The sequence below is a fragment of the Acartia tonsa genome, chromosome 5, assembly GCF_053477335.1.
Source record: "Acartia tonsa isolate MP-2025a chromosome 5, ASM5347733v1, whole genome shotgun sequence".
NCBI lineage: Eukaryota > Metazoa > Arthropoda > Copepoda > Calanoida > Acartiidae > Acartia > Acartia tonsa.
The window spans coordinates 11,251,386-11,279,358 of NC_137264.1; the positions used below are offsets into that span (position 1 = coordinate 11,251,386).

General features: G+C 31.1%; 2 protein-coding genes across 3 annotated transcripts; both read left to right on the forward strand.

The window, feature by feature from the left end:
* The first annotated feature begins 660 nt into the window (after window positions 1–660).
* On the forward strand, window positions 661–20,123 carry LOC145318744 (uncharacterized). 2 transcript variants are annotated; one of them, XM_080160234.1, is made up of 5 exons: window positions 661–741; window positions 6,750–6,869; window positions 12,905–13,026; window positions 14,360–16,001; window positions 19,928–20,123. In XM_080160234.1, exons 1-5 carry the CDS (start codon window positions 670–672, stop codon window positions 20,105–20,107), a joined length of 2,136 nt encoding a protein of 711 aa, XP_080016360.1. In that variant the 5' UTR covers window positions 661–669; the 3' UTR covers window positions 20,108–20,123. The 2 variants fall into 2 exon arrangements, with proteins under 2 accessions (XP_080016360.1, XP_080016361.1); XM_080160235.1 differs by lacking the exon at window positions 661–741 and adding an exon at window positions 2,677–2,717.
* A 2,770-nt stretch (window positions 20,124–22,893) lies between these two features.
* On the forward strand, window positions 22,894–24,432 carry LOC145318745 (uncharacterized). The gene is made up of 2 exons (XM_080160237.1): window positions 22,894–23,109; window positions 23,504–24,432. Exons 1-2 carry the CDS (start codon window positions 22,909–22,911, stop codon window positions 23,609–23,611), a joined length of 309 nt encoding a protein of 102 aa, XP_080016363.1. The 5' UTR covers window positions 22,894–22,908; the 3' UTR covers window positions 23,612–24,432.
* The last annotated feature ends 3,541 nt before the right edge of the window (window positions 24,433–27,973 follow it).

Consider the following 27,973-nt stretch of genomic DNA (forward strand, 5'->3'; position numbering starts at 1 on the left):
CAATAAATATTATATATCCCTCAAAGTTTAAAAGCCTTAAATCAATTAAGCAATCGCGATCATGAAAACCTTTTGATTGGACTATAAGCGGAAGTTATTACACACCACATTTACATTTTTATGTTTTAGTTTTATAGTCGTCTGACCATGGAGAGAGGGGATATTGGGTTGAAATTACACTCATACTTAAAGTTTATTTATTGGCTTAAAAACTTTGGGTACAATAGTACTGAATTTTGATTTTTACATAGGATTTATAAAATTCGTTAACCCCCCCTTTCCTTTAATGTCCAGGAAGTATATCCTATATCTTTTTTTATCACACAGTTATCTGTTTACAGAGTGTCTGCTACACCTAAGGCTTTGGAATAGTTATTTATCGCATCGTATTATGGACAGCTTTCCGAGGATTTTAAAATGATAATTTAAGATTAAAACCAATTTTGTTAGCCCCGAGGTGCCGAAGTTCCGGGCTAACAAAAATAGTCTGTAAAAAGATGCTTTACATAATTTTAAAGTATTGCTGAGAACTGTTTCTAACCCTGCAGATGTTAAGCAGTTTCGAAGCCAACCTCGAAATAATTGATATAGGTCTTATTAAAATCAAATTCTAGTGTTAATAAAAAATATAAAAAAGTTTAAAAATATTTTATATTTTCAGAAAAATGGATGGTAGTGATAAATGAAAAGATGTTTAGTAGAGCTACTTTTAATATATCCTTTCTATTCTTTATATTAATGGTAAGAATTTATCTATCTATCTATTTGTCTATCTGTCCATCTATCTGTCTTTCTATCTATCTATCTATCTATAATTATCTATGATATTAGTAGAGCAACTTTTAATATATCCTTTCTATTCTTTATATTGATGGTAAGAATTTATCTATCTATTTATCTATCTGTCCATCTATCTGTCTTTATATCTATCTATCTATCTATCTATAATTTTCTATGATATTAGTAGAGCAAAGGGATAGTTCTACGAAGTGTATTTAAAGAGTTAAGGTACTTAGAGTAGTGAACTTTCATATGTCTTAGTAGAATATATTAGGCATTAGATAGAAATGATTATATGTTAAAGAATTTTTAATATTGACCAGACCAAACTTTTTTTATTTGACAATATTTTAAAAAGTTAAAGTGATTTGCCACATAAATTACATGAGAGTGGTCTATTTTTTTCCAAATATTTATAGCCAAAACACCAATATCAGAGAATCTTTTTCCACATATTTCACAAGAGTTAAAAAAAAATTGAACAGGGGTTCCCCTTAGGACAAGTTACTTAAAAACATAAAAAATAACGTCCAGTTCATTCTATAGATTCTTTTTTTTTAAATAAAGAAAAACGTCCGGTTTACTTACAATATACACATTATCTCACGCGGAAATACCAACTAACCATACAACATATATATATATATAAAGACCATTATCATGTAATTTATGTTGCAAATCACTAACTTTTTGAGGTATTGTCAAATAAAAAAAGTTCGGTCAGGTCAATGTTAAAATTCTTTATCGCAATCATATCTATCCAATGCCTAATATATTCTACTAAGACATATAAAAAGATCACTACTCTAAGTACTATACTAAATATTTTATTGGTCATTCTTTGAGGTTATGTGTATTTTGTTGTATAAAAAGTTTGAAGTTCTATTAACTAGTAAATGCTATCTAAAGTTGTATTTATGACAAAAAAGTTTTTGCCATATATAACATGCAACGAAGTTGAAAATAAAAATGAAAAGCTCATTTTTTAAGGAAAATCCCTGGTCAAATCTTTTAATTTTAATCAATAACTTTATATTATGCACTACTACGTAATTTAAAATAGAAAAAACTTACAGTTCACTATTTTTTTTAAATGCACTATCCCTTTTAATATATCCTTTCTATTCTTTATATTAATGGTAAGAATTTATCTATCTATTTATCTATTTATCTATCTGTCCATCTATTTGTCTTTATATCTATCTATCTATCTATAATTTTCTATGATATTAGTAGAGCAAATTTTAATATATCCTTTCTATTCTTTACATTAATGGTAAGAATTTATCTATCTATCTATCTATCTATCTATCTATCTATCTATCTATCTATCTATCTATCTATCCATCTATCTATCTATATATCTATTATATTAGAAGAGCAACTTTTAATATATCCTTTCCATTCTTTATATTAATGGTAAGCATTTATCTATCCATCTATCTATCTATCTATCCATCTATCTATCTATCTATCCATCTATCTGCCTATCTATCTATCCATATGTCTATCTATCTATCTATCTATCTATCTATCTATCTATCTATCTATCTATCTATCCATCTATCTATCTATCTATCTTATCTATCTATCTATCTATCCATCTATCTGTCTTTCTATCTATCTATCTATCTATAATTATCTATGATATTAGTAGAGCAACTTTTAATATATCCTTTCTATTCTTTATATTAATAGTAAGAATTTATCTATCTATCTATCTATCTATATATCTATCTATCTATCTATATCTATCTATCTATCTATCTATCTACCTATCTATCTATCTATCTATCTATCTATCTATCTATCTATATATCTATCTTATCTATCTATTTATCCATCTATCTATCAAACTGTCCATTTATCTATCTATAATTATCTATGATATTAGTAGAGCAACTTTTAATATATCCTTTCTATTCTTTATATTAATGGTAAGAATGTATCTATTTATCTATCTATTTGCTATCTATCTATCTACAATTTTTCAACAAATTTACATATTTACAATCTTGTTTATACTCGCAAATTGATATTCTACCAAATAAGTTCTGACACTCTACAAGTGTTAATGTTCGTTTGTCGTACCTTTTGATTTTAGACTTTCAATTGTATGGATGTTATCATCCGTGTTTATAAATAAGCTTTAACTGGTTGTTGCTGCTCTACTTATGGACATAATTTTCCTATTTCCCTCGTAGGAATGTGAAGAATTCTAATACAATTTTTTACACCTAAACGTGGTAGAATTATATTATCAAGAAATATGAAAATAAAAAGAAGGATAGAGGTCAAAAAGAGCATTAAATTATTATCTATAATACAAAGTAGCTTGATGTCTGTCCGTCTGGCGCTTAAGATCTCAGTAACCGCTGAACCGATTGGGCTCTACTCTTCAGGGAATATACCTACTGGTCCTGTGATGGTTTTAAGCTATTTTCCTTGGGGTTGGAACACCCCTAACCCCCCCCCAAAACTAAAAAAACCACCCCCTAAAAAATTAATTACATTTTTTTTTGTAAAATCTCAGTAACAGCTGAACCGATTGGGCTCTACTCTTCAGGGAATATACCTACTGGTCCTCTGGTGGTTTTAAGCTATTTTCTTGGGGGGGGGGGGGGGTGATTACTTTACAATGATAAACAAAGTTACACCTTCTTTAGATTTTAATTATTTGTGGAAAGGTTTGGACACTGGAAATTTGAACAACCCAATTAAGAAAAACTTCACAAAGTCTTTACTCCAACAAACGTTAGATCATGTTTATACATATAGTTTATCTTTGGTGCTTGGGAGAAGGGCAAACCATAGCCTAAAACCATCCCAAGACTTAAATTTCCAAATAAAATAGCGTAAACCATCCTGGGACATGCTTCCCTAAAAAGGAGAAGTAAAACGGTTCAGAATAGATATTCAAATTTCAAGCTTCAAACAAAAATCCCTTACAACTCTTAATAATAGGACAAAACTTTTTTTTCTCTCGATTTAATAAGTTGTTATACAAATCTATAATGTTATCTGAGTAATTATGCGCTTGTTATTATTAAGATTATTACTAATGTATTCTTATTAGCCAATAACAATTAATTATTGGATAAATGGAACCAATTAGCAAAAATAATTACTCAACGCTTCGATTATATAAAAAAAGATTAGAATATTTATTCGAAAAAACTTTTATAAAAGAATAGTTTAAGATTTAAGTTAATAAACATCAGTGATCTAAAGGTATGAGACAATGGCCGATACATTGTTTTACATTTCTGATAATGACGCACAAAATTCCCTCTTCTGTAAATTACAATTATTGTTTATATTTTTAGACATTTAACTTAATGTATCAACTTATTAAAAGTCTCCAAAGTTGTTAAGCAAACGAATAAGAAGACGTTCTGAATTAGCATTCGGGACCAGTGTAATATACAGCCCATCGTCCCCTTTCTTTCTAATAAATATAGTGCTTATAACTTTCTCAATGTATATTTTTTATCTCTATCAGACGATTTCCATTTATTCTTACTGTTTGAAACTTTCTTATTATCTTCAGTAAACATATCCCTACTTTGAGATTGAGCAGTTATGAAGAAATATCTTATTTATCTTGATATCTCAGTATTAATCATTGTAATAAAGAGTGTGTGAGAGAACGAAAGAAAGAAAAAAAGAAAGACAGACAGTGAGAGAGAGAGAGAGTAAGTCATCTTTTTATAAGAGAAATAGAATGTCTTTCTGTTTGTCTGTCTGCTTAAGCTCTAACTAACTCCTGAACTTCTATAGTGGAGCTTCCTATAGGTCCAGGGATAGTTTATAACCATCTTGAGATAAGGCACTTCCAACAACCTAAAATAAATCTCTCTCTCGAACGAAAGAGATTAATTCTATAGGTGCATCCTTTACTCCTAGTATATGTATATAACGTAGAACGGTTTTTTGTTTAATTTGTCTGTTATAATCTTGCAAATTACTTAATTTTTTGAGTTTTAAACTTTTGGAAACTTATTATAACACTTATGGTGGTTTTAGGCTATTTGCTTCCCACTTCCTCAACCCTTTTTCAAATATAGATCCCCTAGGTGCCAGAGGCTCTGCCGCAGGTCCATAATAGAATGTACTGAAGAAAGTAATTAGTAAATAAAAGAGTGCAAGGGAGAGAGAGAGAGAGAGAGAGAGAGAGAGAGAGAGAGAGAGAGAGAGAGAGAGAGAGAGAGAGAGAGAGAGAGAGAGAGAGAGAGAGAGAGAGAGAGAGAGAGAGAGAGAGAGAGAGAGAGAGAGAGAGAGAGAGAGAGAGAGAGAGAGAGAGAGAGAGAGAGAGAGAGAGTGTGTGTGTGTGCAATTAGGGTTCTCTGTTATTGAGACAATTAAGAAGAAATAAAGAAAAATGTTCACAGAATTATCAATGTGTGTGCAGTTAGTTTTTCTTAGGATAGAGACTTTTCAGAGATTTAGAGGGATAAGACAATGCACGATAAATTGATGTACATCCCCTATGTTGATACACAAATAACTTCTTCTGTAGATTAAAAGAAATGTTTGAAACGTTTAAACACTCAACAAATTAAAATTCACCAAAGTTGTTAGGCCAACGAATAAGAAAACGTTATGATAAAAATTTGGGGACTAGTGTAAAACAGTCCATTGTCCCCCCTATCTCTGGAGACATATATTTAGAATAATAATTCATGATATATTTATTTATTTATTTGTAATTCTAACCCCCCCCCCCCCTCAAACACTAACCTACAGAGGGAGGAAGGGGAAACTTGGCTGTTTATTACACTAGTCCCCAAAGTTTCCGTACCGCTGGCTAAACAGCTTTCTGGACTTAAATTGAATTTTGTTTGGTTGGCTCATTGTTCAAACGTTTCGACTATTAATTGTAATCTACAGTAAGGACACTTTTGTGTATAATCATTTAAGATATACATAAATTTATCAGATATTGTCTTATCCCTTTGAAGACGAAGAAAGTCCCTCAATGACGTCATAAAAAAAGAGTGATAAGGAGAGGAAGAGTGGGAAAGAAAACCCGCAAAAAATATATGGATAATCCCTCGTTTTATGACGTAACATGCTGATTTTTTGAGGGACTTTCTTCGTCTTCTATCCCTTAAGACCCTACCCTTAATGACCAAATATAATGGGATATCAAACGCTATTCTTAGGTCAAATCTACATTAATTAAGAAAGTTTTTAAAACAAATTTTTATTCGAATAATAGCTAAAAGTTATTACTACAAATGAACACTAAGCAAATGCTCTATAACTAACATTGTCCGTTTATCCATTTTATGTTTTTTTAGCTTCGCTACTTATGAATGTTGTAGTCCTTGTTCATTTGTGCTTCGCTACTTATGAAAGTTGTCATCCTTATTTATGTCTAGGCCAGCAAATATGGACTGTTTGCTTAGAAGTGTTAATAATGAACACTGAACATTTGCTCTATAACTCTATCTATTTTTTCATTTTTGCTTCGCTACTAGGCCAGCACATATGGACTGTGCGCTGAGAAGTGTTAATAATGAACACTAAACATTTTATCAATAACCCACGTAAATCTGTTTGTTTCTCTATAATTATTTTTAATTTTTGCTACGCTAATTATAGATGTTATCATCCTTGTTTTTTTATTTAGTCCAGCACATATGGGCTGTACGCTGAGAAGTGTTAATAATGAACACTGAAAATTTCCTCAATAACTCTATCTATTTTTTTAAATTTTTGCTTCGCTACTAGGCCAGCACATTTGGACTGTGCGCTGAGAAGTGTTAATAATGAACACTGAGCTCTATCTATTTTTTTTAATTTTTGCTTGGCTATTTATGAATGTTATCATCCTTGTTTTTATTTAGTCCAGCACATATGGGCTGTACGTTGAGAAGTGTTAATAATGAACACTGAACTCTATCTATTTTTTTTAAAATTTTGCTTCGCTACTTATAGATATTGTCATCATTGTTTTTATTTAGGCCAGCACATATGGCCTGTGCCCTGAGAAGTGTCTGTGCAAGTGGAAGGGTGGCAAGGAGACAGTCGAGTGTAGAAATGCTTCGCTCACAAAAATTCCCCAACTGGACGCGTCAACTCAGGTGATTATTCATTTCCAGTATCGCTTCGAAAACGATTAATATCCGGTTGATTAGAACCTGTTCTCAGCCACACTGAAAAATTAAGTATAGCATCGTATTATATCCAGTTGTATTCGAATATTAATGAACAAAAGAAATAAACCAGTTATTTTTGTCCGTGCATTCGACATCTCCTGGCTAAAAAAAACTGGTTTTAATCTTATAATTGTACATTTCAATATCTGTGGAAAGCCGTTTATAATACGATGCAATAATTATATACTATAGTTCAATATTTTCTCACAAGGTGATTAGTTATAGATATTTAGTTTAGACTTAATCTATTATATAAAATATTAAGGTTTCTCATCTGTAGCTTAAGATTTTTGATAAATTCTGAAACACTTGATTATTCCACTTTAGAGAAGCTTTTTATATATTCATGCATGGTTTTAGGCTATTTTATAAATGAATTTTAGTTTTATGATGGATTTACGTTTCTGCTTTTCCCTCTTATTCAGAGCCCCTAGATGTTAGGGGGGCAGGGTTAATGATTGTTTGTCCTATCACCTTATTTTAGAGCCTCCCTTTTTATGGATGATGTCATCCTAGTTTTTATAACAAATATAGGTTTGTGTTTGCATTAATTAGAACCCTAAGTTTAAATAGAGCTCGGTGGGAGGTCTACAGGGATATAAAGGGATAAGACAATGGGCGATAAATTGATACATATCCATAATGATGACACACAAAATTACTCCTTTTGTAGATTGAAATTTGTAGTTGAAACAATTTAACACTCAACTCAATAAACCAATCAATAAATTAATTTAAAGTCCCCTTAGTTGTTAAGCCAATGAATAAGAAAACGTTTATGTAAAAATTTGAGGACTAGTGTAATTAACTGTCCATTGTCTCTGGTAGGTCTCTCATTTTTACACAATGTTATTTTAATCTAATTAAAGTTTTCTTTTCGTTAACACATTTAACTTTTATTGGTAAACAAGGAAAAGTATTTTCATAGATAAAAAAAATGATTTTTCATTTCCAAATTCAAAATCCGGGATCTTAAGGGATAAGACAATGGACCATGAAATTATGTACCTTCCCAATGATGATAAACAAAAAAAAATTTCTCACTGCCCGTTTGAAAATTGAACAAAAAAAACTACGTTTTATAAAACTTTGGGTACTAGTTTAATTTCCAGTCTAATAGCCCTTTCATTCTTGATTATTATTTTTTGACTACATTTTTTAGCTAGTTGAAAATAGTATTAAGAAAACTAGCCTAAAAAGCAAGTTTTTTCCAATCGGATAAGCCATGGATTATTACATAACTACATGACAAAAGGACAAACCGACGTACAAACCTCGTAAAGAGTAGCTACGCTTCTGAAAGCACTTTGTACATTTTGCATGCAAATTTATTCCAAAGTTTAAACACTTCTAGCTCCACTTTCTTCACTATTAGTTTTTCTTTTTCTTTTTTTTTCTTGCAGAGGGGGGAGAGGTATTTTGACTGTAAATTACACTGGTACCCAGTGTTTCATAAGCATGTAATTTTATTGGATGGTTTAAAACTAGTAGTATCTAATTTTCTTAACCCTTACAGATCGGGCCCCAATTCCCACCTTATCAGATCGAGGGGGGGGGGGGGGGACGCTCCAAGAGCCCCCCTTTATCTCGGCTCCTGTTACAGATAAAGACGTAAATTTTTTTTCTGATGATTCATGTGTATTTTTAGAGAAAATTATTTTTTCTAGTCATAGCGGTCAGACAGCTCCTTAGCCGCTTTTTAATAATTTAAATCTGCAGAGGAAGCAATTTTGTTAATTTACATTAATTTATCGTCCATTGTCTTATCCCATAAGATTCCTAGGTAAAAATAAACATTTTAGTTATTTTGGGATAAGGAGCAGGGATCTAAAGGAATAAGACAATGGCCGATTAATCAATGTATATCCCTAATGATTATACAAAAAATTACCCTTTCTTAGATTACAATTAGTAGTTAAAACATTGGACACTAAACGTAATTAATCAACCAAGAAAAATTTAATAAAATTAATGAACCAACCAATAAAAAGGCCAACAAATAAGAAAACTTTAACATAAAACTTTAAATGTATCCTCCCTCCCCCCCCTCCCAGTTAAGGAGACAGGATTAGTTTATAGATCTTGTTTTTTTGTACGCTTAGAAACATCCTTTAAAGTTAACAATTCGTATAGTGCTTCCTAAAAACAGGTATTATTAACCCCAATCGGAGTATACATTAAAGGCCTTTTTTATCCGTCAAATAAGGTCATCAACCCTCTAAAAGAATTTTACCAAAATTAGAAATGATTACAAGCTTAACTTTTACTCAGGGAGGAAGGACATTTGATATCAATTTATACCCTAAATTTTGTGAATTTCCTTTATCATTAGTTAGCATAAAATCTTTGGCTATTTTAATAAAAATAGTAAAATGGTCGAAAAATTAATTATTTAACTAAGTTTTCCTTGAATGTTTTAACATCAAAATACAAGCACAAACTGTCGGTTAAAAGTTATTTCTAGGAACCAACATCACCAATATTATAACAACACTATTACAAGTTTACTTTTATTGTTAATGAACTGTGATTGTATAGTGTCAAATGCTTTAGAAAGATCTAAAGTCTGTATTTGATTTGGTTTGCATAGAAACCCTTACTCATAGAAAATAATAGATAAATAGTTAAGTAGCTTTTTTGCTATAACAAGTTAAAATGTCTTAATTATCATTTGTTTAAATTATAAATTTCTTTTAAATGTAAGGTTATAGACAGGAATAATCTTACAGGGAGTGAGTTCTGTAAAAAATTCGTTGGCTTACCAATTTTGTACTTTTACTAAATCTTGATTGGTCGGTGTAAACTAGCGGTGTCCAAAATGTTAAATCAATTATTCTATTCTACCAAAGGGGATAATTTTGTATAGCATCATTGGGGGTGTACATAAATGTATGCAATTGTCTTATCCCTTTATTTTCTTGATAAAGTTTTAATGTTACATTCATAAATTACTTTTTTTTGCATATAACTAAATTTCTAAAAACTATTTATTGATTTAAGCTTAAAATCATTTTACTAAATATAATATTTGATGATAACAATCAAAGCATTTGATAGCAATTTTGTTAGATTATTTGAATTATATCTATTGATAATAAACATTGAACATGACTAAAAGTAATTGATAAAACAATTATTATTCAATGCCTTGCAAAATTCTCTGTGAAAAAGCAGGAACATTCTTAATTTCTTTTCCAATCAAAAGTTGTGAGATTAGGGGAATGGGGTTTGGAGTGATTTGATACTCTTGTATCACATTAGAGAATTGACTAAGTCTAGCCCATTATTGTGATGTCATATTTGATAGATTGACTTTAGAAATTACCATGAGAAAAAGAAAACTTTTTAAGGGGTTGTGTTCTAAAGAAAAACAAATTTGTAGAAAAAAATCAATATTTAGGTTAGTTAATTCTAAGTTTTGAACTTCAACTAAACTTCTAAATCTAAAGGAGGTCAATACTATATCCTAAAATAATAAAAAAAGAAGATTATTTTTAGTTTTCTGAGAGCGTAAGAGGGCAAGGAGGGTAAATTATTCTGTAAATTATGCTGGTCCCCAAAGTTATCTCATTTGTTGGCTCAATACAAACTTTGAGAACCCTTATTAAATCATGAAAGAGTTGTAATACACATTATTGTCAAAACCTAAAATTTTAATGTAAATAAGGGATTATTTTGTTTATCATAATTGGAGATGTATATAAATCCCTTGTATTAGGGTATTTGTTTTTTTTATGGTGGACAAATTCGATAAATTGTAAAGACACCATTTTTTAGTTACATAAACTATATTTTTCTGTTTCATAAATAATTAGAGCTTTCTTATTAAGGACAGTTTAAATGTTAAACTTTTTATACTTTAAATGATTTCTGAATCAAAATTATACTTTTTTTAATTTGAAAAACATTTTAGAGAAAAATGAAAGTTGTGTTTATATGTATCTAGGATTTTTATTTAAATTTTATTACAATAAACAAATGTACACCACATGATACCCTCTTTTGTGGAGTAAAACTTTAGGGACTAGTGTGATAAGCAACCTAATGTCCCCTACCTCCCTGATATAAAATACACATAATAATAATAGGAAAATGATTTATCCAATTTTCTATTTATGTGAAGATTAAATGATAATTGAATACACAACATTATATAATTTCTATCTCATTTTCTTTCTTTGTATCGATCTATCATCCTATTTATTTATCTAAATATCTATCCATTTATTTATCTAATCTAACCATCTGTTAACAACTATCTAAACCTCTATCTATCCAAATACCTATCCATATGTATATCCATCAATCTATCTATTAGTATCCATACACCATACTATCTATCTATTCATCTTTACATCTATCCATCCATAAAACTATCTATTTATCCATCTATCTATATATCTATCCAACCATCTATCTTTTCATCCATTCATCTACTATTCTATCTATTTATCTATCCAGCCATCCATCTTTCCATCCATTTATCAACTATACTATCTATTTATCCATCTATCTCTCATCTATTATCTATCTATTTATCACCATTGAAAAAGTTTGAAGATGTCTTCAACTTTTCACTTGACTTCTTTTCTATTTAATTTTTGTAAAGTGTGAAAATTTTCCTTTAAATTCTTAAAGTACATTTTTATACATATTAAAATAAATGTTAAAATTAAAATTTTAGTAGCGAATTAGTAAGAGAGGGGACATTGGTCTGTTTATTACACTAGTCCCCAAAGTCTTTTAATTACATTTTTTTGTTGGCTTTATAAACTTGGGGACTTTTGATTGGTTGATTCATGTAGTAGAGTGTCCAAACGTTTGAATCATTAATTGTAATCTATAGGAAGGGTGATTTTGTGTGGCACTATTGGGGATGTACAATAATTTATCGGTCATTGTCTTATCCCTTTAGATCCCTGCCCCCTAATCCTGTTTTTAATGTGTCTATATATGAATTTATTTAAAGAAAGTGTTGGCTCAAACTTAAAAGTATTTGCATAATCTCGGAAAAAATTCAGTCCAATCCTTAAAAAAAAGTGATGCTTTCCCATAAAATGTTTAGTCGAGCACAGAAACCCCCGAACTCACAATTATTTTTTTTCTTTTCGTGTGTTTGTATTTTTTTAGGTTAGGTTAGGTTACATTTGATAATATACACTAATAGGTTTTCTTCATTTGAACAACTAATAATAATTTTAATGATCCAACCCAGAATTAATTGAAAAGTGTTTTAAATAAAGTTTTCTTTAGTTTTCCATTCTATGGATTATTATTTCAGAGAACTATTTAATTCCCATACACTAAGTTTTTTCTTCTTTTAAAGAGGAGCTAAGCAACTCTTTAATAGATAATAACAGACGACAAAAATGGTCAAAAACCATTTCAAGACTATAATTTATGGAAGAAATAGCCTAAAACCATTCTAGGACTGACATGAAGCTAAATGAACTCAACAAATGAATGATGGAGAACTCAATCGGTTCAGTGATTAGCTAGATTTTATTGAACATGAAGCTGCTTTGTCTCAATTTTTTTTGTTTATCAGTTTCTGTTCTTAATTATTAATATATTATTTATGTGTTCCGCTACAAACAGATGTTTCCATCCTTGTTTTTCCCCCCTTAAAATCAATTATTACTTTCATATTTTGTTAAACTTTTAAAAATTATTTTTAGAAATTTCTATCTATCTATCTATCTATCTATCTATCTATCTATCTATCTATCTATCTATCTATCTATCTATCTATCTATCTATCTATCTATCTATCTATCTATCTATCTATCTATCTATCTATCTATCTATCTATCTATCTATCTATCTATCTATCTATCTATCTATCTATCTATCTATCTATCTATCTATCTATCTATCTATCTATCTATCTATCTATCTATCTATCTATCTATCTATCTATCTATCTATCTATCTATCTATCTATCTATCTATCTACCCAGGTGCTGGACCTGTCCACGAACAACCTGGTGCGGATCAACCAGGACTCCTTTAGATCTCTGGAACTGCTGAACCTGCAGAAGATATATCTCCGCCATTGCAACATCCATGCCATCACGGGGAGGTTGGTAATTTCATAGTAGCGTAGCTACTCTAGATTTTCAAATGTCAGTCCGCTAGATAGGAGGGAAAACGGAGCAGTAAATTACTCTTGTGCTAAAATTTCAAAAGTACTCACATTTGTTTACTTAAAAACTTTGGGTACTTTCAAAACATTGGTTGTTTAATTTAGACGTACGGACTTTCTGGTAGCAATTATAGAGTTGCTTTGCTTTCTAAGTCGTACCTAACTGTTTTAGGAATCAGCATACAAAGTTTGAAATCGAAAGGACATTTCTAGCCTGTTTAGATTAACGTAAAGAGCTAACTTTTATGGACGTACGTACGGACCGACCCTATTTATAGAAACGCATCGCTTTTAAAAAAGAGAGAAAAATCATTCTACATAGGATACTTTTCTTTAGCTTTACGTAGTTTTATTTTACTATAGTGTAGTTAACACAATAAATAACTTTCCATTTTCTTGCTTTTTCTTGCAATAATCAAATATCTAAACAAAAACTAACTTTCAAAAGTTCATCCTTTTTTTCTTGTACTAAAGTTAACCTATAAAAGTAACGTAGAAAATAAATCAATAGTTATCTATCAGCTGATAACACTTAAGTAAAAAATAAAGTCATATATTGAATGGAATTATCATTACTTTGATATTAAAAAAGTGAAACTTGTAGCTGATTAAACTTAAGATAACCCTCATCCATACCACTTTACCCCATCATCTCCCATCCTACTGTTTGAACGAACTGACCAATGATGACCTAAATTTTTATGACAAATTTTCCCATGTCATAATATCCACGTATTTTCCAAATCCATTTTTATTGAGCAAAGTTTATGTTCATAGGAAGCGTAATAATACTTTTTTTGGATTACAGATTTAAAATTAAATTAGATTATTGAGCTTTTTTTTTAATTAGGAAGGAGATATACTATTAACATTTAATAATATTATAAAGCAATTTTTAATAATTTTATATTCCTTGAAGATGAAATTTAAGATTATACCATAGCTTTAGAAAAATTAATAATGATAATTATTTCATCTTCAAAAGTTGTCATATAAAACGTCTAGCGTCTATTCATATAATTAACTGCACTATTAAAAAGAATTTTAACGTTTTAAATTGTATACTCAATTTTTTTAAAATTAGATGCTGCGCCCTTAGTATCTTAGTTCGAAGGGATCTATAGTAAGGCAGATAAATAGCACAAAACCATCAAAAGACCTATAAGAAGCCTCACTGATTAGGAGAACCGTATCTGTTCAACAGATAGCGAGATCCTTCGTTACAGACATGAAAAAGCTCTTTACTTTATATAATAGCATATTTTTTCAGATGTTTCAAGGGGATGACCAACCTGATCGAGCTGGACTTAAGTCAGAACCTACTGCAGAAGGTGCCAGAGGACGCCCTGCAGGATGGCAAATACCTGATGATCCTGATCCTGGCAGGCAACCCTATCCGCCAGCTCACCAAGAAACAGTTTGCCGGCCTCAACCACCTTGAGACACTTGACCTCTCCTTTTGCCAGATAATGCACGTGGAACCAGGAACATTTGCCCTGCTCGGCAAGCTTCACTGGTTGAAGCTGGAGAACAACCTGATTGAAACGTTGAACCCCGAGGTTGACATCCCACCAAGCATCAAGGGCGTGTCGTTGAACCAAAATCGGTGGCGGTGCGACTGTCACCTCATAGGACTGCGCAACTTTCTGAGGGACCGCCGCGTGATCTCCTACCAGATTGAGCCGCTGTGCGCGACGCCCGACTGGATCAGCGGCCAGCGGATAACGGATCTAGCGGACAGTGAACTTGCCTGCCTGCCCAAGGTTTCGCCGTCGTCTTCATTTGAAGAAGTAATAAGCGGCAAAAATATGAGTTTAATCTGTACCGTTGAAAGCATACCGTTGAGCGGGATAACATGGCGGTACAAGGGACTACTACTTAATAACGGTTCCACAATGGTAACGGATGTAGACCGCCGAACATACATTTATTCAATTCAGGCCAATGAAAATCTAAACACAATAATCAGCACCCTGGTTATTCAACGAACCTCCCTGGCCGACACTGGCTTATTTCAGTGTGAGGCCGAAAATAGGGCCGGCGTTGTGGTCGGTAATTTTACCATAAGTGTTGTCAAACCGGTTCCGCCCGAATCGCCGAAAGAGCGGAAGGTGGAAGAACGGTTCAATAATGAGTATATTGTAGTAATCGGCGTTACGTCGCTGGTGATCAGTGTTCTGACCATAGCCATATCAATGGTGTTCTTTCTGATTTGTCGCGGCATAAAACGCCGCCGTGCCAACAATGCCAGCCGCCGCTCCGAGTCGGGTCCCAACTTGTACCAGACCTCGGTCAGCGAGGGCAGCTTTTCCAGTGATAAAACAATCATAACCTTACACTCATCCAAGACAAACTGTTTTGTCGACAATATTTCAAACTCCTCCGAGTTGTTGAAAAAAGACAAATCCTGTATTGTCGACGTGCCGCCTGAGAGTGCAGCCGTGGTTAATTTAACGGCGGCGACAAGTAACGGTACAAGTGAGACTATATTAAAAAAGACGTACAGTGTGATGCTGACGAGCAGCAGCAGTGATTGTGACAAACTACCTGACTCTAGCAATCATTTCAACCATGTCATTGTCACGGATCCCTGCGACGTACTGCAGCCGGACAACACGCCGTTATTCGGCAAACCGTTGATAACGGCATCATCCTGCAATGGTGGCGGCGGGAAAATAGACAAAAAATCCTCCGCCCGACAAAATGGCGGCGTACGGTCTTCCTCGCTTGGGTCAGCTGTTGTCAGCTCGGCGTCAAAGTGTAGTTCTTCTAGTGGTGGTATGGGGGTGCCAGGGTCGCCGCATGAGTTTCTGTGTATTGACGCTGTGACGCTAGAGACGGAGCAGCCAGTTGCCAGTGGTCATCATATGGTCTCTAATACAAATTCTTTACAACACAAACGGGATATTAAGGTAAGCATTGATTAATATATTTTATGCATTATTTTATAAAGTAAATTGCTCTTTTATAAATTTTCACACACTCCATGATCTAATATGATTTGATAGCACACCCTTACCCTTACCATTTAGCAAACAGGGGCACTCAATTACTTATAACCTAACTATTTGACTACAAAATATTTGAATTATGATTTTATCGAACCCGGTATTAGTGTCTTAGAAATTATCTTAGTGACGTAAAAAAAATAGGATGTGTCGATACTACTAGGATTTTTAAGAATTGTTAATATAGGCCTGAAATCAAGATTTGTTGTGCTTTTAAAAAATATTTAAAATATTTCTAAAAATTCTACATTATTTTTGCTCACTTTTAAAAAACAAAATCAACTTTTTTTTATTTTTTTTTATAAAATTATCTTTCAAAATTGAAATAAGATCTATCAGCTGATATTGTACTTCTTACATAACTCAAGAGTTGACTTACAATGTGTAAATATTTAATAGATTATTTAGCAAAATAATAAAAAACCTATATGTAATTTCGTGATTAATAATTGGCTTAATCTAACATTAAACATTGAATGATTTTAAATAATTTTCAAATATTTGCTTTTATAATTATACTTATTGTATAAACCTCCCATAAGTTAGCGCAAGCTGCTATATATTTTATCACATATGAGCTATTTTTTAAGCCAGCTTTTTAGTCAAAATTTCAAACCAATAACAATTAAATCAAAAGATATTAGGTTAAAACTATATATAAACGAGAGTAAAGAAATAAGATATTGCTATCAACAACAACAAAAAAAGGGTTTTGTCTAGTTTTTGGTAAAAATAACGCATATTTATCATTTTAAATTAAAGCTATCTTTTCAAGATTACATCTATAAATTCGTCTGTATTTTATAACTTATACCTCTTACCATGAAAAATCAATTGATTTTCCATAATAATTTTATTTCTATATTAAATTTAGAGACAGCTAATTTTTCTTTAAATATAATGAGATGTTTATCAGAAATTTTTAATTAAGCATAATAATGTATATATAAAAAAGACAATTACGAATAAAAACAAAACAATCAATTATTAGATTATTTATATCAATAAATTTAACGGAATTTGAACGTAATTGTTAAAAAAGCTAGCTTAAACAGTTTTGCCATTAAAAAATAACCTTCTTTATGAATGGTACATTCTAACAAGGGTAATGATATCCAGTAGAGCAACATATTTAACAAATATGTCTTTAAATAATCAGTCTATTTAAAATATCTTTTTAAAATGCATAAGTTATATTACCTCTCACAAGATTGTTTAGTCCTTTGACACTGTACATAATTATTATTTGATTGATCTATCCTTAATTTTTATTCATATTCAATTTTATTGTTTGTATATAAATATTTAATACCTGTATTATAATACGGTTATTATTTTTTTTGCTATGTTTTTATAAAATAAATATCTAAGCAAATGTTACCAATTCTTATAATTATCTGGAATTGAAAAGAATTACTTTCATTCGGTTGCTAAAAAGAGGAGAAAAAGAAATGTATTGAGTCAGAGAGTAGCCTTAACCTGTACAGCTTTACATTTATTTCATAGATAAATTGAAATTAGATAAAATTATTAATTGATTTTAGATTATTAAACAAGACATGTTAGAATTATCCTATCAATTTCAAACTCTTCATGATGATTCCTATGACAGTTAGGTATAATTTAGAAAGCAACTCTATCATTGTTAACAGAAAGTCAGTACGTCCATTTAAAACATGCTTTGTGTGTTTTTTGGCTGCTATTGAAGAAAGACAACTGAAATTTTAAGTGAAAAGGTCTTTTAAGAGGTGTTTTAATGTATTTTTTTTTACAGTAGCTTTTGATGGATTATTTTAGGTTAGGTTAGGTGATTGCCCTGCAGGGTTAGGAAAATGGCCCCGCATGGATAGAGCCCCCCCCCCCCGCAGTGGCTAGAAATAGGATAAAATCTACTGTGAAAATACCAAGAAACGTCCCTTAAGAGGCATTGTCATGAAAGGGACTATACCCAAGATATATGTGCATCTACTTAACGACTTCCAAAATTTGAGGGTGCCCTCAAGTAATCACCCCTTCCCCCCCCCCCCCTGCATCTACTCTATACATTATTTTGTCTGTCTGACTGTCGGTCATGCTTAAAAAACCTTATTGTTGGAGAAATGTTATTTTCTTAACTGCTTTTTTAGATAGCCAGCTGTAAGTTTTAGTCAAGATACCTTATATTTATACAGATCTGCTCCATATATTTATTGTCTGTCTGTCTGACAGATATACTTAAAAGGACAATTTAGTTTTAAAAGAAAAAAATTTAAAAAATGTTGGTGGTTTTTTTTCTAAGCGCGTGAGGGTGCAGGTACCCTATCCTAAAATAGTTATAAATCTTCCCATGACCTATGACCTATGTCCCTGCAAAGGAGAAGCATATTAGTTAGGAAGATCCTTCCATATAAATAGACACACACACACAAACATTCTTTTACTTTGATATAAGGATTAGCATTTTGTTACTGTATCCTATTACTAGCGGCTACGCCTTAGAGGCCTCTTGGGGCACTTGAGGAGGAGAGAGTCCAATTTAATAAACCAATTTATTTTTCTAGATTTTAAAAGAAAAAGACAAACAAACAAACAAAGAGACAGACAAACAGACATCCTGTTACTTTATTATATCCTATTATATAAATTAGTAAGCTAAGCTTTTTTTGACTGTAGCAACGGATCTTGTTAACCGCTGAACCTAAAGGGTTCTTCTTTACAGTGAAGCTTATTATAGGTATAGAGAAGTTTATAACTATTTAGGAAGAGGGCTCTCCACTCTCCAAAAAAAATAACACCTAGAAAAAAAGTACCATCTCCGCAATTTTACTTCTTTGTTTTAAAACTTAAATTGAAAATTGGAAGAATGAACTTTCCCCCTTACCACCCTAAAAGCTTCTAGTGATGTTACTGCTAGTGATAATATATTATAGTTTATATCAACATAATATGCGGATTTTAAGAAAAATTTAATCAAATATGCGGACTTTTTTCAACCTTTTTATGACAACATTTATTAGACATATTAGAATTATACTATTGATTTCAAATTTTGCACGGAAGTATGTCCTTTTACTGTATGCTATATTTACGCAATTTTGCAACAAATTTATGTGCAATTTCATTTAGACTTCAATTCTGCTTATTAAGTTCTGACACTCTAGCTATTGTGCGTTTGTTCTACCTTCTGATTTTTGTGCTTCGTTTTTATGGATGTTGTCATCCTTGTCTAGAAAATACAAATTAATTAATCTATGGTAGAAAGTACAGAGAGTATAAATTATTTCCTACATTTTCTTTATCAATTATCAATTATCAATCACCTCTATTATCCATCTCTTTTTTAGGGGTTACCTTTCCCACCTCCCCTCTTATCCCTCGTTTTTAGTTACGTCACTAAGATAATTTCTAAGACACTAATACCGGGTTCGATTTTATCTAATATTACTATTTGTAATCTGAAAGAAAAATGTGCCTGTTTTATTGGATGAATGAATATTCTTTGTATGATAATTACATTATAAGACTAAATTATATTCTTTGTATGATAATTACATTATAAGACTAAATTAGGTTTGTGTTTTAAACTTTTTTGTATGGCTAAAATTTGGTTTAGTTTCAGCAATAAAATTTTTAGATTTTCAAATAAATCAGCTTCCATAAATATATGTAGATTACAATTAGTGGTTGAACTGTTTGGACACTCAACTTAATAAACCAACCAATCAAAACCCATTAAAGTCTCCAAAATTGTTAAGCCAACGAATACGAAGACATTATTTGGGGATTAGGGTAATAAACAGTCCAATGTCCCCTTTATCATCATATATTTTTAATTGGTATTAATTATTCAGGACCTAGAGGAAAGGAAGGCCAAATCTAGCCTGAACCACTGGCACTTCTCCACCTTGCCTAAGAAGCACATATCCAAGGAGACCCTGGCTAATGTGAGGAGCAGTACCACTAGCAACGCTACGGAGGAGTTGATCCTCCCGCCCCCACCTCAGTTCAAGGAAAGCAAATTGGTTATCTAAAATATTATTTACAACTAGCGGCTGCACCCCTAGCATCTAGGGGCTTTGTATTAGAAGGGGTAGGAAAAATAACCTTAAACCATCCCAAGACGTAGATATAAAAAAAGGCTAAAACCATCCTGGGACCAAGTTAAATGGAGAACTCAATCAGTTCAGTCATTGGTAAAAATCTTACCACTTTATAAAATACTAGTGGCTTCGCCCCTAGCCTCTAGGGGCTTTGCCCCAAGAGATGATCAAAAAAATTAAGGTGAAATTCATAAAAGGACCAAGGAAATCTTCTGCAAAAAAAGGACCAAGGAAATCTTCTGCAAAAAAAGGACCAAGGAAATCTTCTGCAAAAAAAAATAAAAATAAAGATAAAGGACCAAGGAAATCTTCTGCAAAAAAAAAAAATAAGGGAGGATTTTTGGTTTTTTTGGGGGGTCGGGGGTGTCCCACCCCCCAAGAAAATAACCTAAAACCACCACTGGACCAGTAGGTATTTACCCTGAAGAGTAAAATCCAATCGGTTCAGTGGTTAGCGAGATCTTAAGCTTCAGACGGACGGACGGACAAACGGACAGACGGACAGACATCATTCTACTTTGTATTATAGATGAAAAGAAAATTGGATGGTTTTACAAATAATATACAGACTGACAAAAATCCGATTTTCTTGGTGGGAAAAAACCCTAATCCCCTCCATCAAAAACAAAAAAATAGGGGCTCTAGTAAATTTATTTTAAAGGGGTTTGTTGTTTGGAAGGCTTGAATTGAATTATATTATTTGAAAAGTTGGTTAACCATTAAAACCCCTCCCTCCATTTCAACTCTATTGCTAATCTCATCTTTGGTTGAAAAGTTTCGACTTCAACGAATGTGAGAACGTGTTTTAAAACCCTAGTTGCAAGTATAATTTACATTCAAATGTCCGCTCCCTCCCTATGTTAAATCAGACCAAATTTTCATAAAGTAAACAAAGTAGTATTATATGTCGACTAAAATACATTGTTTAAGAGATTCATTTGCTGACAAATTATCGACCTTTGACTGACTTTTTTGATTAATAAAATAACAGTATAAATATTGATAAATAAAAAGTGCCAAACATGCAAAATTAAGGAAAATAAAAATTTGTAAAATCATAAAAATTGTCAGTTTGTGTCAAATATGCAAATTGTACTATTTTTAATTCAAAATTATTCTATCCCACCCACGGATAAAGGGATAAATAAACATAATTAGGAATCTTACGGGATAAGAAAATGAACAATACTTTGATGTCCTGTACAAGTCAAATTATGATCAACGAATAACACTCTTTGCGGATTTAAATTATTGGTTCAAAAATTTGGACATCGCTAAACAGGGAGTCAAAATTAAATAAAACTACCCAAAGTTTTAGAGCCAACAAATAAGATAATGTTGCTGGAAAACTTTTGGAATCAGTGCCAAATGACCCCTTCATCCATGACAAAACCAACACAGGGATCTTTAGGGATAAGATGTAAACCACTAATTATATGTATTGTTATCAAATTTATTGGTTAAAAAGTTTAGACATTACTGTTTTGTACAACTTAATTAAGATTTTATAGAAGTTCCGAAAGTTTTCAAGTTTTAAGTCGTAGGTTTGTAGTAATTCTAAAATTGGTCTTAATATCTGTTTTAATATCAGGCACTTAAGTGGTCCCTTTCTGTCTGATTTTTCTAGTGATCTAAAGGGATTTTATGTACACTCCCAATGAAGATACACAAAATTACCCCTTCTGTAGATTACAATAAGTGGTTGAAAATGTTGAACACTCAACTTTTGATCATACCAATCAAAATTCAATGTCCCCTCCCTCCCAGGACTATTCTCTCTAATATAAAAATAAATAATATGGTTGCATTTTGATTGCAAGTTCAATGTTGATTTTATCAATACCTATTATTGCAATTATAGTTTCAAATGTCAATATCCTATTTACTTTAAAGGGACAATGGGATTTGAAAAGAAAAAGTATTGCTTATTTTATATTAGGTTAGGTCAAGTTAAGGCCGGTAGAAACAAATGATGTTAAGGAACTTTTTGGATAACTCAAACGGTAAATTGATATACACTTCAAACTTTGATAAAAGTACTACTATGCATAGATTAAATTAATTTTAAAATGAATTCTAGACTTTGCTAGTTTTAACTAACCAATCTAAAAATAAGTATGACATTTTAGACCCTTATTTGCTTATCTTATACGATTTTCTCAATAATTAAATATTTAATTAATCGCATTATCTTTAAGAAGCAAAAATTATATTGAATGTGTATGTATAATCATTTTAAAGGGAAATTGCGACTAAATTTGATTTAGAAATTGGTGCATAAAAATATTAAAGGCGTCGCCTTCAAATTTGATTTTTAAAATAAAACATTAAACTTTTGCGTAAAAGTGCATTTTGATCTAATTTAAAGAATTAAACGATCAAAATTAGTTTCAGTATTTGACACTTTTAACAGTGATTTCCCTCAAAGTTCTTAGCGAGCATAGAAACCCAATTTCACTTTTTTTTGTACTCTTTACACATTTTAACCTTATTTAACCTAATTTAATTAACAAACAAACTGACGAAAAACCACCCCTTTTTACTTTCAATTTATATATTGGACTGTAAATGGTACTTAAACCAAAAATTTTAAATTCTATTTTCATAATCGTGTTTGAAAACTTTAGAACGCTTAATAAATCTTGATCTTTTAACCAATCTAGCAGTGTCCATTATTTTTTACCTTAAATTTTGATTTACAGAAGTGTTAATATTTTCATCATAATTGCAGGATGTGCATCAATATAACATTTGCTATGTCCCTTCAGGGAGTCCATTTCGACGCGACCATAGAGGAGGAGGATTGTGGGCTGGTGGTGCCCCAAGAGGGGCTACCAATCCTCCCAGCAGGGCAGGGACACAAGGGGCTACCCATCCTCCCAGCAGGACAGGGACACAAGATTATTCAACAAGGACAAACTCATAAAATACAGGCATGGTTTTTTGTAAACTTAGACATATAGGTTTCATATTTATGCTCAGAAGATATGATATTATAACGTTTACAATTTTTATGAACCAAAGCTTTTCTACATTTATGGCTGGCTCATTCAGATATTATAGTCTAAAATAATTTGTCATGCATAGTATCTCTATAAATGCAAACTCAAATGTGAATACGTCAAATTTTTGTTCTACATTTTGTATTGAAGGCGTTTTAACTCTATGCTTATTTTTTCTGATTTGTTTTATTTCAATTTTATGATTGTTGTCATACTTGTTTACAAAGTAAATGTACCTTAAATTTCAAAATAATAAAGTATTTTAGAAAAAAACTATGAGATCTTAATAATTTGACTAAACATAAAACCATGAAATCCTGTGCAGGTAACTGGTGGCCAGACAGGCGGACAGGCAAACAGGAAATCCCCCTCCAGCGGCGGACACCATCACAAACAAATGAAAACCTTTCCACATGGCAAAAACTGCAAATAAACATTTTGTGAAATTAAAAAATATTGATTCTGATTTTTATTTAAAATTCATAAAAACAAGTATAAAATCTTTATTAATAGGGGTATGACAAAGCTTAAATTTTTTTAAAAACATCAAATTATTATATTTAAAAGTAATAATCAAAATCATTTAATAATCAACTATTATAATACTATTAAGCCAAATTTAATTTTTATTTAAATAGATATATTTTTAAGACCCAAAAGAATATTATATATGGCTTAGAAACCGATTAATAATCCGTTGGACTGGAACCGGTTTTCAGCCATACTAAAAATCACGTATAGCATCTTATTACAGACAATTTTCCACGCATATTGAAATAAAAATCATAAAATTCCACGGAGAGCTGTCCATAATACGATGAGATAAATAACTATACTAGGCTGCTATAAGAGTGAGCCAAAATATTTTTCAACTGATTTTAAGACAAAAATTAAAGTAGCATTATAGTTTTTTTTTGAATATCCAGACGGACAAAAAGTCAATTAATAGAGAGTTTCTGTAAAAAAAAAATGCAATATATTATTGTACTTTTTTGATGACAACCTTTTTTTATTTTTGAAAAAAAAATTCATTTTTAAGTTACAAAAAATCCGCCAAAAAAGTTTAATTGTTCTAATTTTGAAATATTTTAAAATGTATCGAATGCTTAACTTAATTCTAACTGTATATAATATAAAATTGTCATGGTTATTACTGTATATAATATTAAATCTGTTTCAAATCATATTTATTTTAAGAGATTATAAAAGAATAGACTTGTTTTTTACCTAATAATAAAGGCTTTTTGGAATGTATTTTATTATTATTTTTTTATATATTTTTATTATAAATCAACTTGGTATTATCCTATTATATATAATAATAAGATTGTTTTCCGTAGCTTAAGATTTTGGTAACTACTTAAACGATTGGGATCTTCATTTTATGGAAGCTTCACTAGCTCTTGGCTTGTCTAAGACTACTTTCTATCCCTTTAAATACGAAGGTCCTGGATGCTAGGGGCACAACCGAGGTAGTAAGTTATTATATTTTTTTTAGTAGACTATAATTTTCACCAAAGAATAACTTTAATGTATATTTAATTTTTCTATTCCAGGGATTAAAAGTGATATGACAATGGATGATAAATTTGTGCACATACATATATAGTATTAAAAAAATTTTTGCAGATTAAATTGGATAGCTGACCCAATAAGGTTTGAATATAAATTACAAATAATTTTATGCCAACCATTGAGAGAATATGGTCACATAACCTTTTGGGAGCCATCATAATTTTCAATCCAATATTTCTTTTCCTCCCTTTACTTCTCCTTTAAATTTTACTTTTTATAAAAGTCACCTACCTAAGTTGCCGTTTCCTTTCTCCATGATTTTGATTAAAATTCTTGGTTCTCATGAGTAAAGTCAACAAACATTTTGTTGGTCTAAAGTCATTCTGTTACTGAATAATCACATTTGAAGGCTTGAAACGTAGCTATTCTAGCGCTAGAGTATGTTCGTCTGTAAGGGTATGCTAACAAAAGTTGATATTTCATATGCAGCTATGTTTAATAGGCGTATTAAATATTCTTGATTCCTGTTACAACTAGGAATTTCCTAGCATAAATCTAGTCTGACTGCTTCTTAATATCTGTTTAGTATTTTTGATTTTGTGTTTTATTGTATTTCTACAATGATTGAATAGCTATCATAGATGTTTTTTTTTATGGACAAGGGTTGGTCTACCCCATTCAAAACCTGTCAAGGAGTCCCGTATAAATATCCCTAAAAATCTCTTTTATATCATAATATCTACTCTTAGTTTGAAAGGTAACCATTTCAGCCCTTCGCCAGAACCATAACTTGTGTGATTTAACATAATAGTAGGTCTTCAGAACCCGACAGAAGTGAAATACTTCACAGATAGAAATCAAAGCAAATGTCAAAGTTTTGTTTAGAATTGTTTAGAAGTGTGAATACAAAAAAGAGAAATTATTTCGTTGGGTAGCGAATCAAAGAAAATAGGCCAATTCTATGTAATCTAAAAGTTTGAGTTTCCTAGTTTTAAAGCCTCAGCTTTTGACTATTCTTGATAGTCATGCACTGAACGAAAAGAATATTTTTATTTAGATTAATAGAGAACTGTATTCATTCTTTTTCTAAAGTCATAGAAATTGTGAAGCATGTCTAAAAAAGGGTGTTGCTTATTATTGTAATATAAGGGGTTGTCTTAACCCTGCAGACTTCAGAGTCTATCTATACCCAGTGCCCAATATGACCTTACCTAACCTATTCTAAAGTAATAGAGAAATACATGAAAAACTACCCACTTTATTTTTATGTGTAGTTATGTGTTCCACAAGACACTTTGAGTGAAACTACAAAAAATTTTTATGTTAAAACTGAGCTAATTATGAAATTGAATAGTTTCCAAAACACCCAGTGTGTTAGTTTATATATTTGTTTTGTGTCTGTGTATTTGTTTCAGTGTTATGATTGTGTTTGTGTGTGTTTATTTGTTTTGTGTGTTTTAAGATTTTAATTCCTAATTCTCAAAGATAAAAGCACACTCCAATGGAAAAAAAATAATTTATATCACAACTTTCTTTTAAAAAGCCTTTTCCGTACGTCTAACCATCTGACACTCAGTTCGGCCTTATGCCCAAGCATATCATGTCAATTGACCGTATTTCATAGCTTTGCACATATACAATTAAAATGTTTAAATCAGATTAGTAAAAATTACTATCACTGATATATCATTTACTATCATTTTATTTTACTTTTACTTAAAACTGTTGTACTAATGGAAATAATTGTATGTTAGTAGCGAAGCTACTCTATAATTCGAAATGTTCCCTTTTCTTTAACTAACTCGGCATATGTTCTAGATTTTTTTGTGTAGATTCTCTGTATCAATGAACATTCAATATTGGATTTAAATGGAGCGTCAGTCTGACAGTCATGCTAAAAAATAATACATGTGAAAAGGTTTCGTGATTTATTACTTTTAGTAAAAAACATTTCTGCATTTTTAGAACACGGAACTTCTTTTGTATAACTGTCTTTGGCCATTTGTCAATCCTTAATTCTTTGTGCTTCTCTTCTTATAGATGTTGTCATCCTTGTTTTTAAAATTAAACTATAAAGGAAAAGCTAAATCAGCACAAATTAGAACTCTGACCAACTTTAACTCGGGATTCAACTTAGGTTTGCACCAGGATTTTAAGGGATAAGACATTGGATGAAAAAAAGGTACTGGTACATACCCAATGATTATAATGAAAATTTTTCCTTCTGTAGATTTAAATTATTGGTTGAAAAGTTTTTACATTGCTTCGCTAAATATATAAAATCAATGTTTAATACTCAAAGTTTTAAGATACATGTAAGATTTACAGTCCATTGTCCCCTCCCTTCATGGTTTACATACATTTATTGAATATACATATGTGCCAGGTTAGTTTAAGTTGTGTTGCTCTTCAGCATGGTATTTGTGATTTTATTATTGCTGTACTTCTTATGGACAATCATTTATTAGTTTTATCAACAAAATCATGTTAATTAAATATTCAGAGTAGCAAAACTACTCTTTAATTACAAATTCCCGACCGTCTGTCAATAAAGGTATAGGGAAAAAGAATTTCTGTAACTATAAAAACAATATAAATGTTCTCCGTCCTTCTAACATCATGTTTGATAATTAAATAAAATATGTTCCTTGATTTTGAGCTTATGATATATATCCATGAATATTTTCATCCTCGTTTTTATAAATGCCTACATTTAACAAAGGCCATGAACCGAGTAACATTGAACTGAATCTAAGGTTATAAAAAAGCATCATTTTACATTAGAAATAACTCCCAACTTTCAATGTACCAATGATGTTATTCTATTTTATTTAAGATCTCGGAAACCGCCTTTATGTGAGAGAAAACAACTTTGTTCTGTAACAATTTACAGCCAAATAAAATTGTGTAAAATCAAGAGAATGTCCGAAAACGGCGCAACTACAAAAGAGCACCTAAAAGTATCTTATTTCTGTGTGGTTCTACAAAAGGATCTCACTAACCGATGGACCGTTATGATTCTCCATTACAATATGGCTTTTCATAGAATTTGGGAAGGTTTATTTACTTTTTTGTTTTAGGGTCACGCCATTTCATTTTAAAAATACAAATTCAAAAAAAATTGGGGAGGGTAATTTTTTTCTAGGGGTGATATACCTTGAAAGAGTGGTGTTACCTTCCTCTAAATTATTTATAAACCTTTCCAGAACCCATGAAAAGCTGCACTGTAAAGGAAAATCATAAAGGTTCAGCGGTTAGCGAGATCCTTTTGTTTATATAA

Bases quoted from the DNA above. Each gene is read 5' to 3' on its own strand.
- LOC145318744 (XM_080160234.1), top strand. From the start codon at position 670: ATGGTAGTGATAAATGAAAAGATGTTTAGTAGAGCTACTTTTAATATA. The intron at 742-6,749 runs GTAAGAATTTAT...GTTTTTATTTAG, and splicing joins TTCTATTCTTTATATTAATG to GCCAGCACATATGGCCTGTG. The intron at 6,870-12,904 runs GTGATTATTCAT...CTATCTACCCAG, and splicing joins AACTGGACGCGTCAACTCAG to GTGCTGGACCTGTCCACGAA.
- LOC145318745 (XM_080160237.1), top strand. From the start codon at position 22,909: ATGTGCATCAATATAACATTTGCTATGTCCCTTCAGGGAGTCCATTTC. The intron at 23,110-23,503 runs GCATGGTTTTTT...AATCCTGTGCAG, and splicing joins GACAAACTCATAAAATACAG to GTAACTGGTGGCCAGACAGG.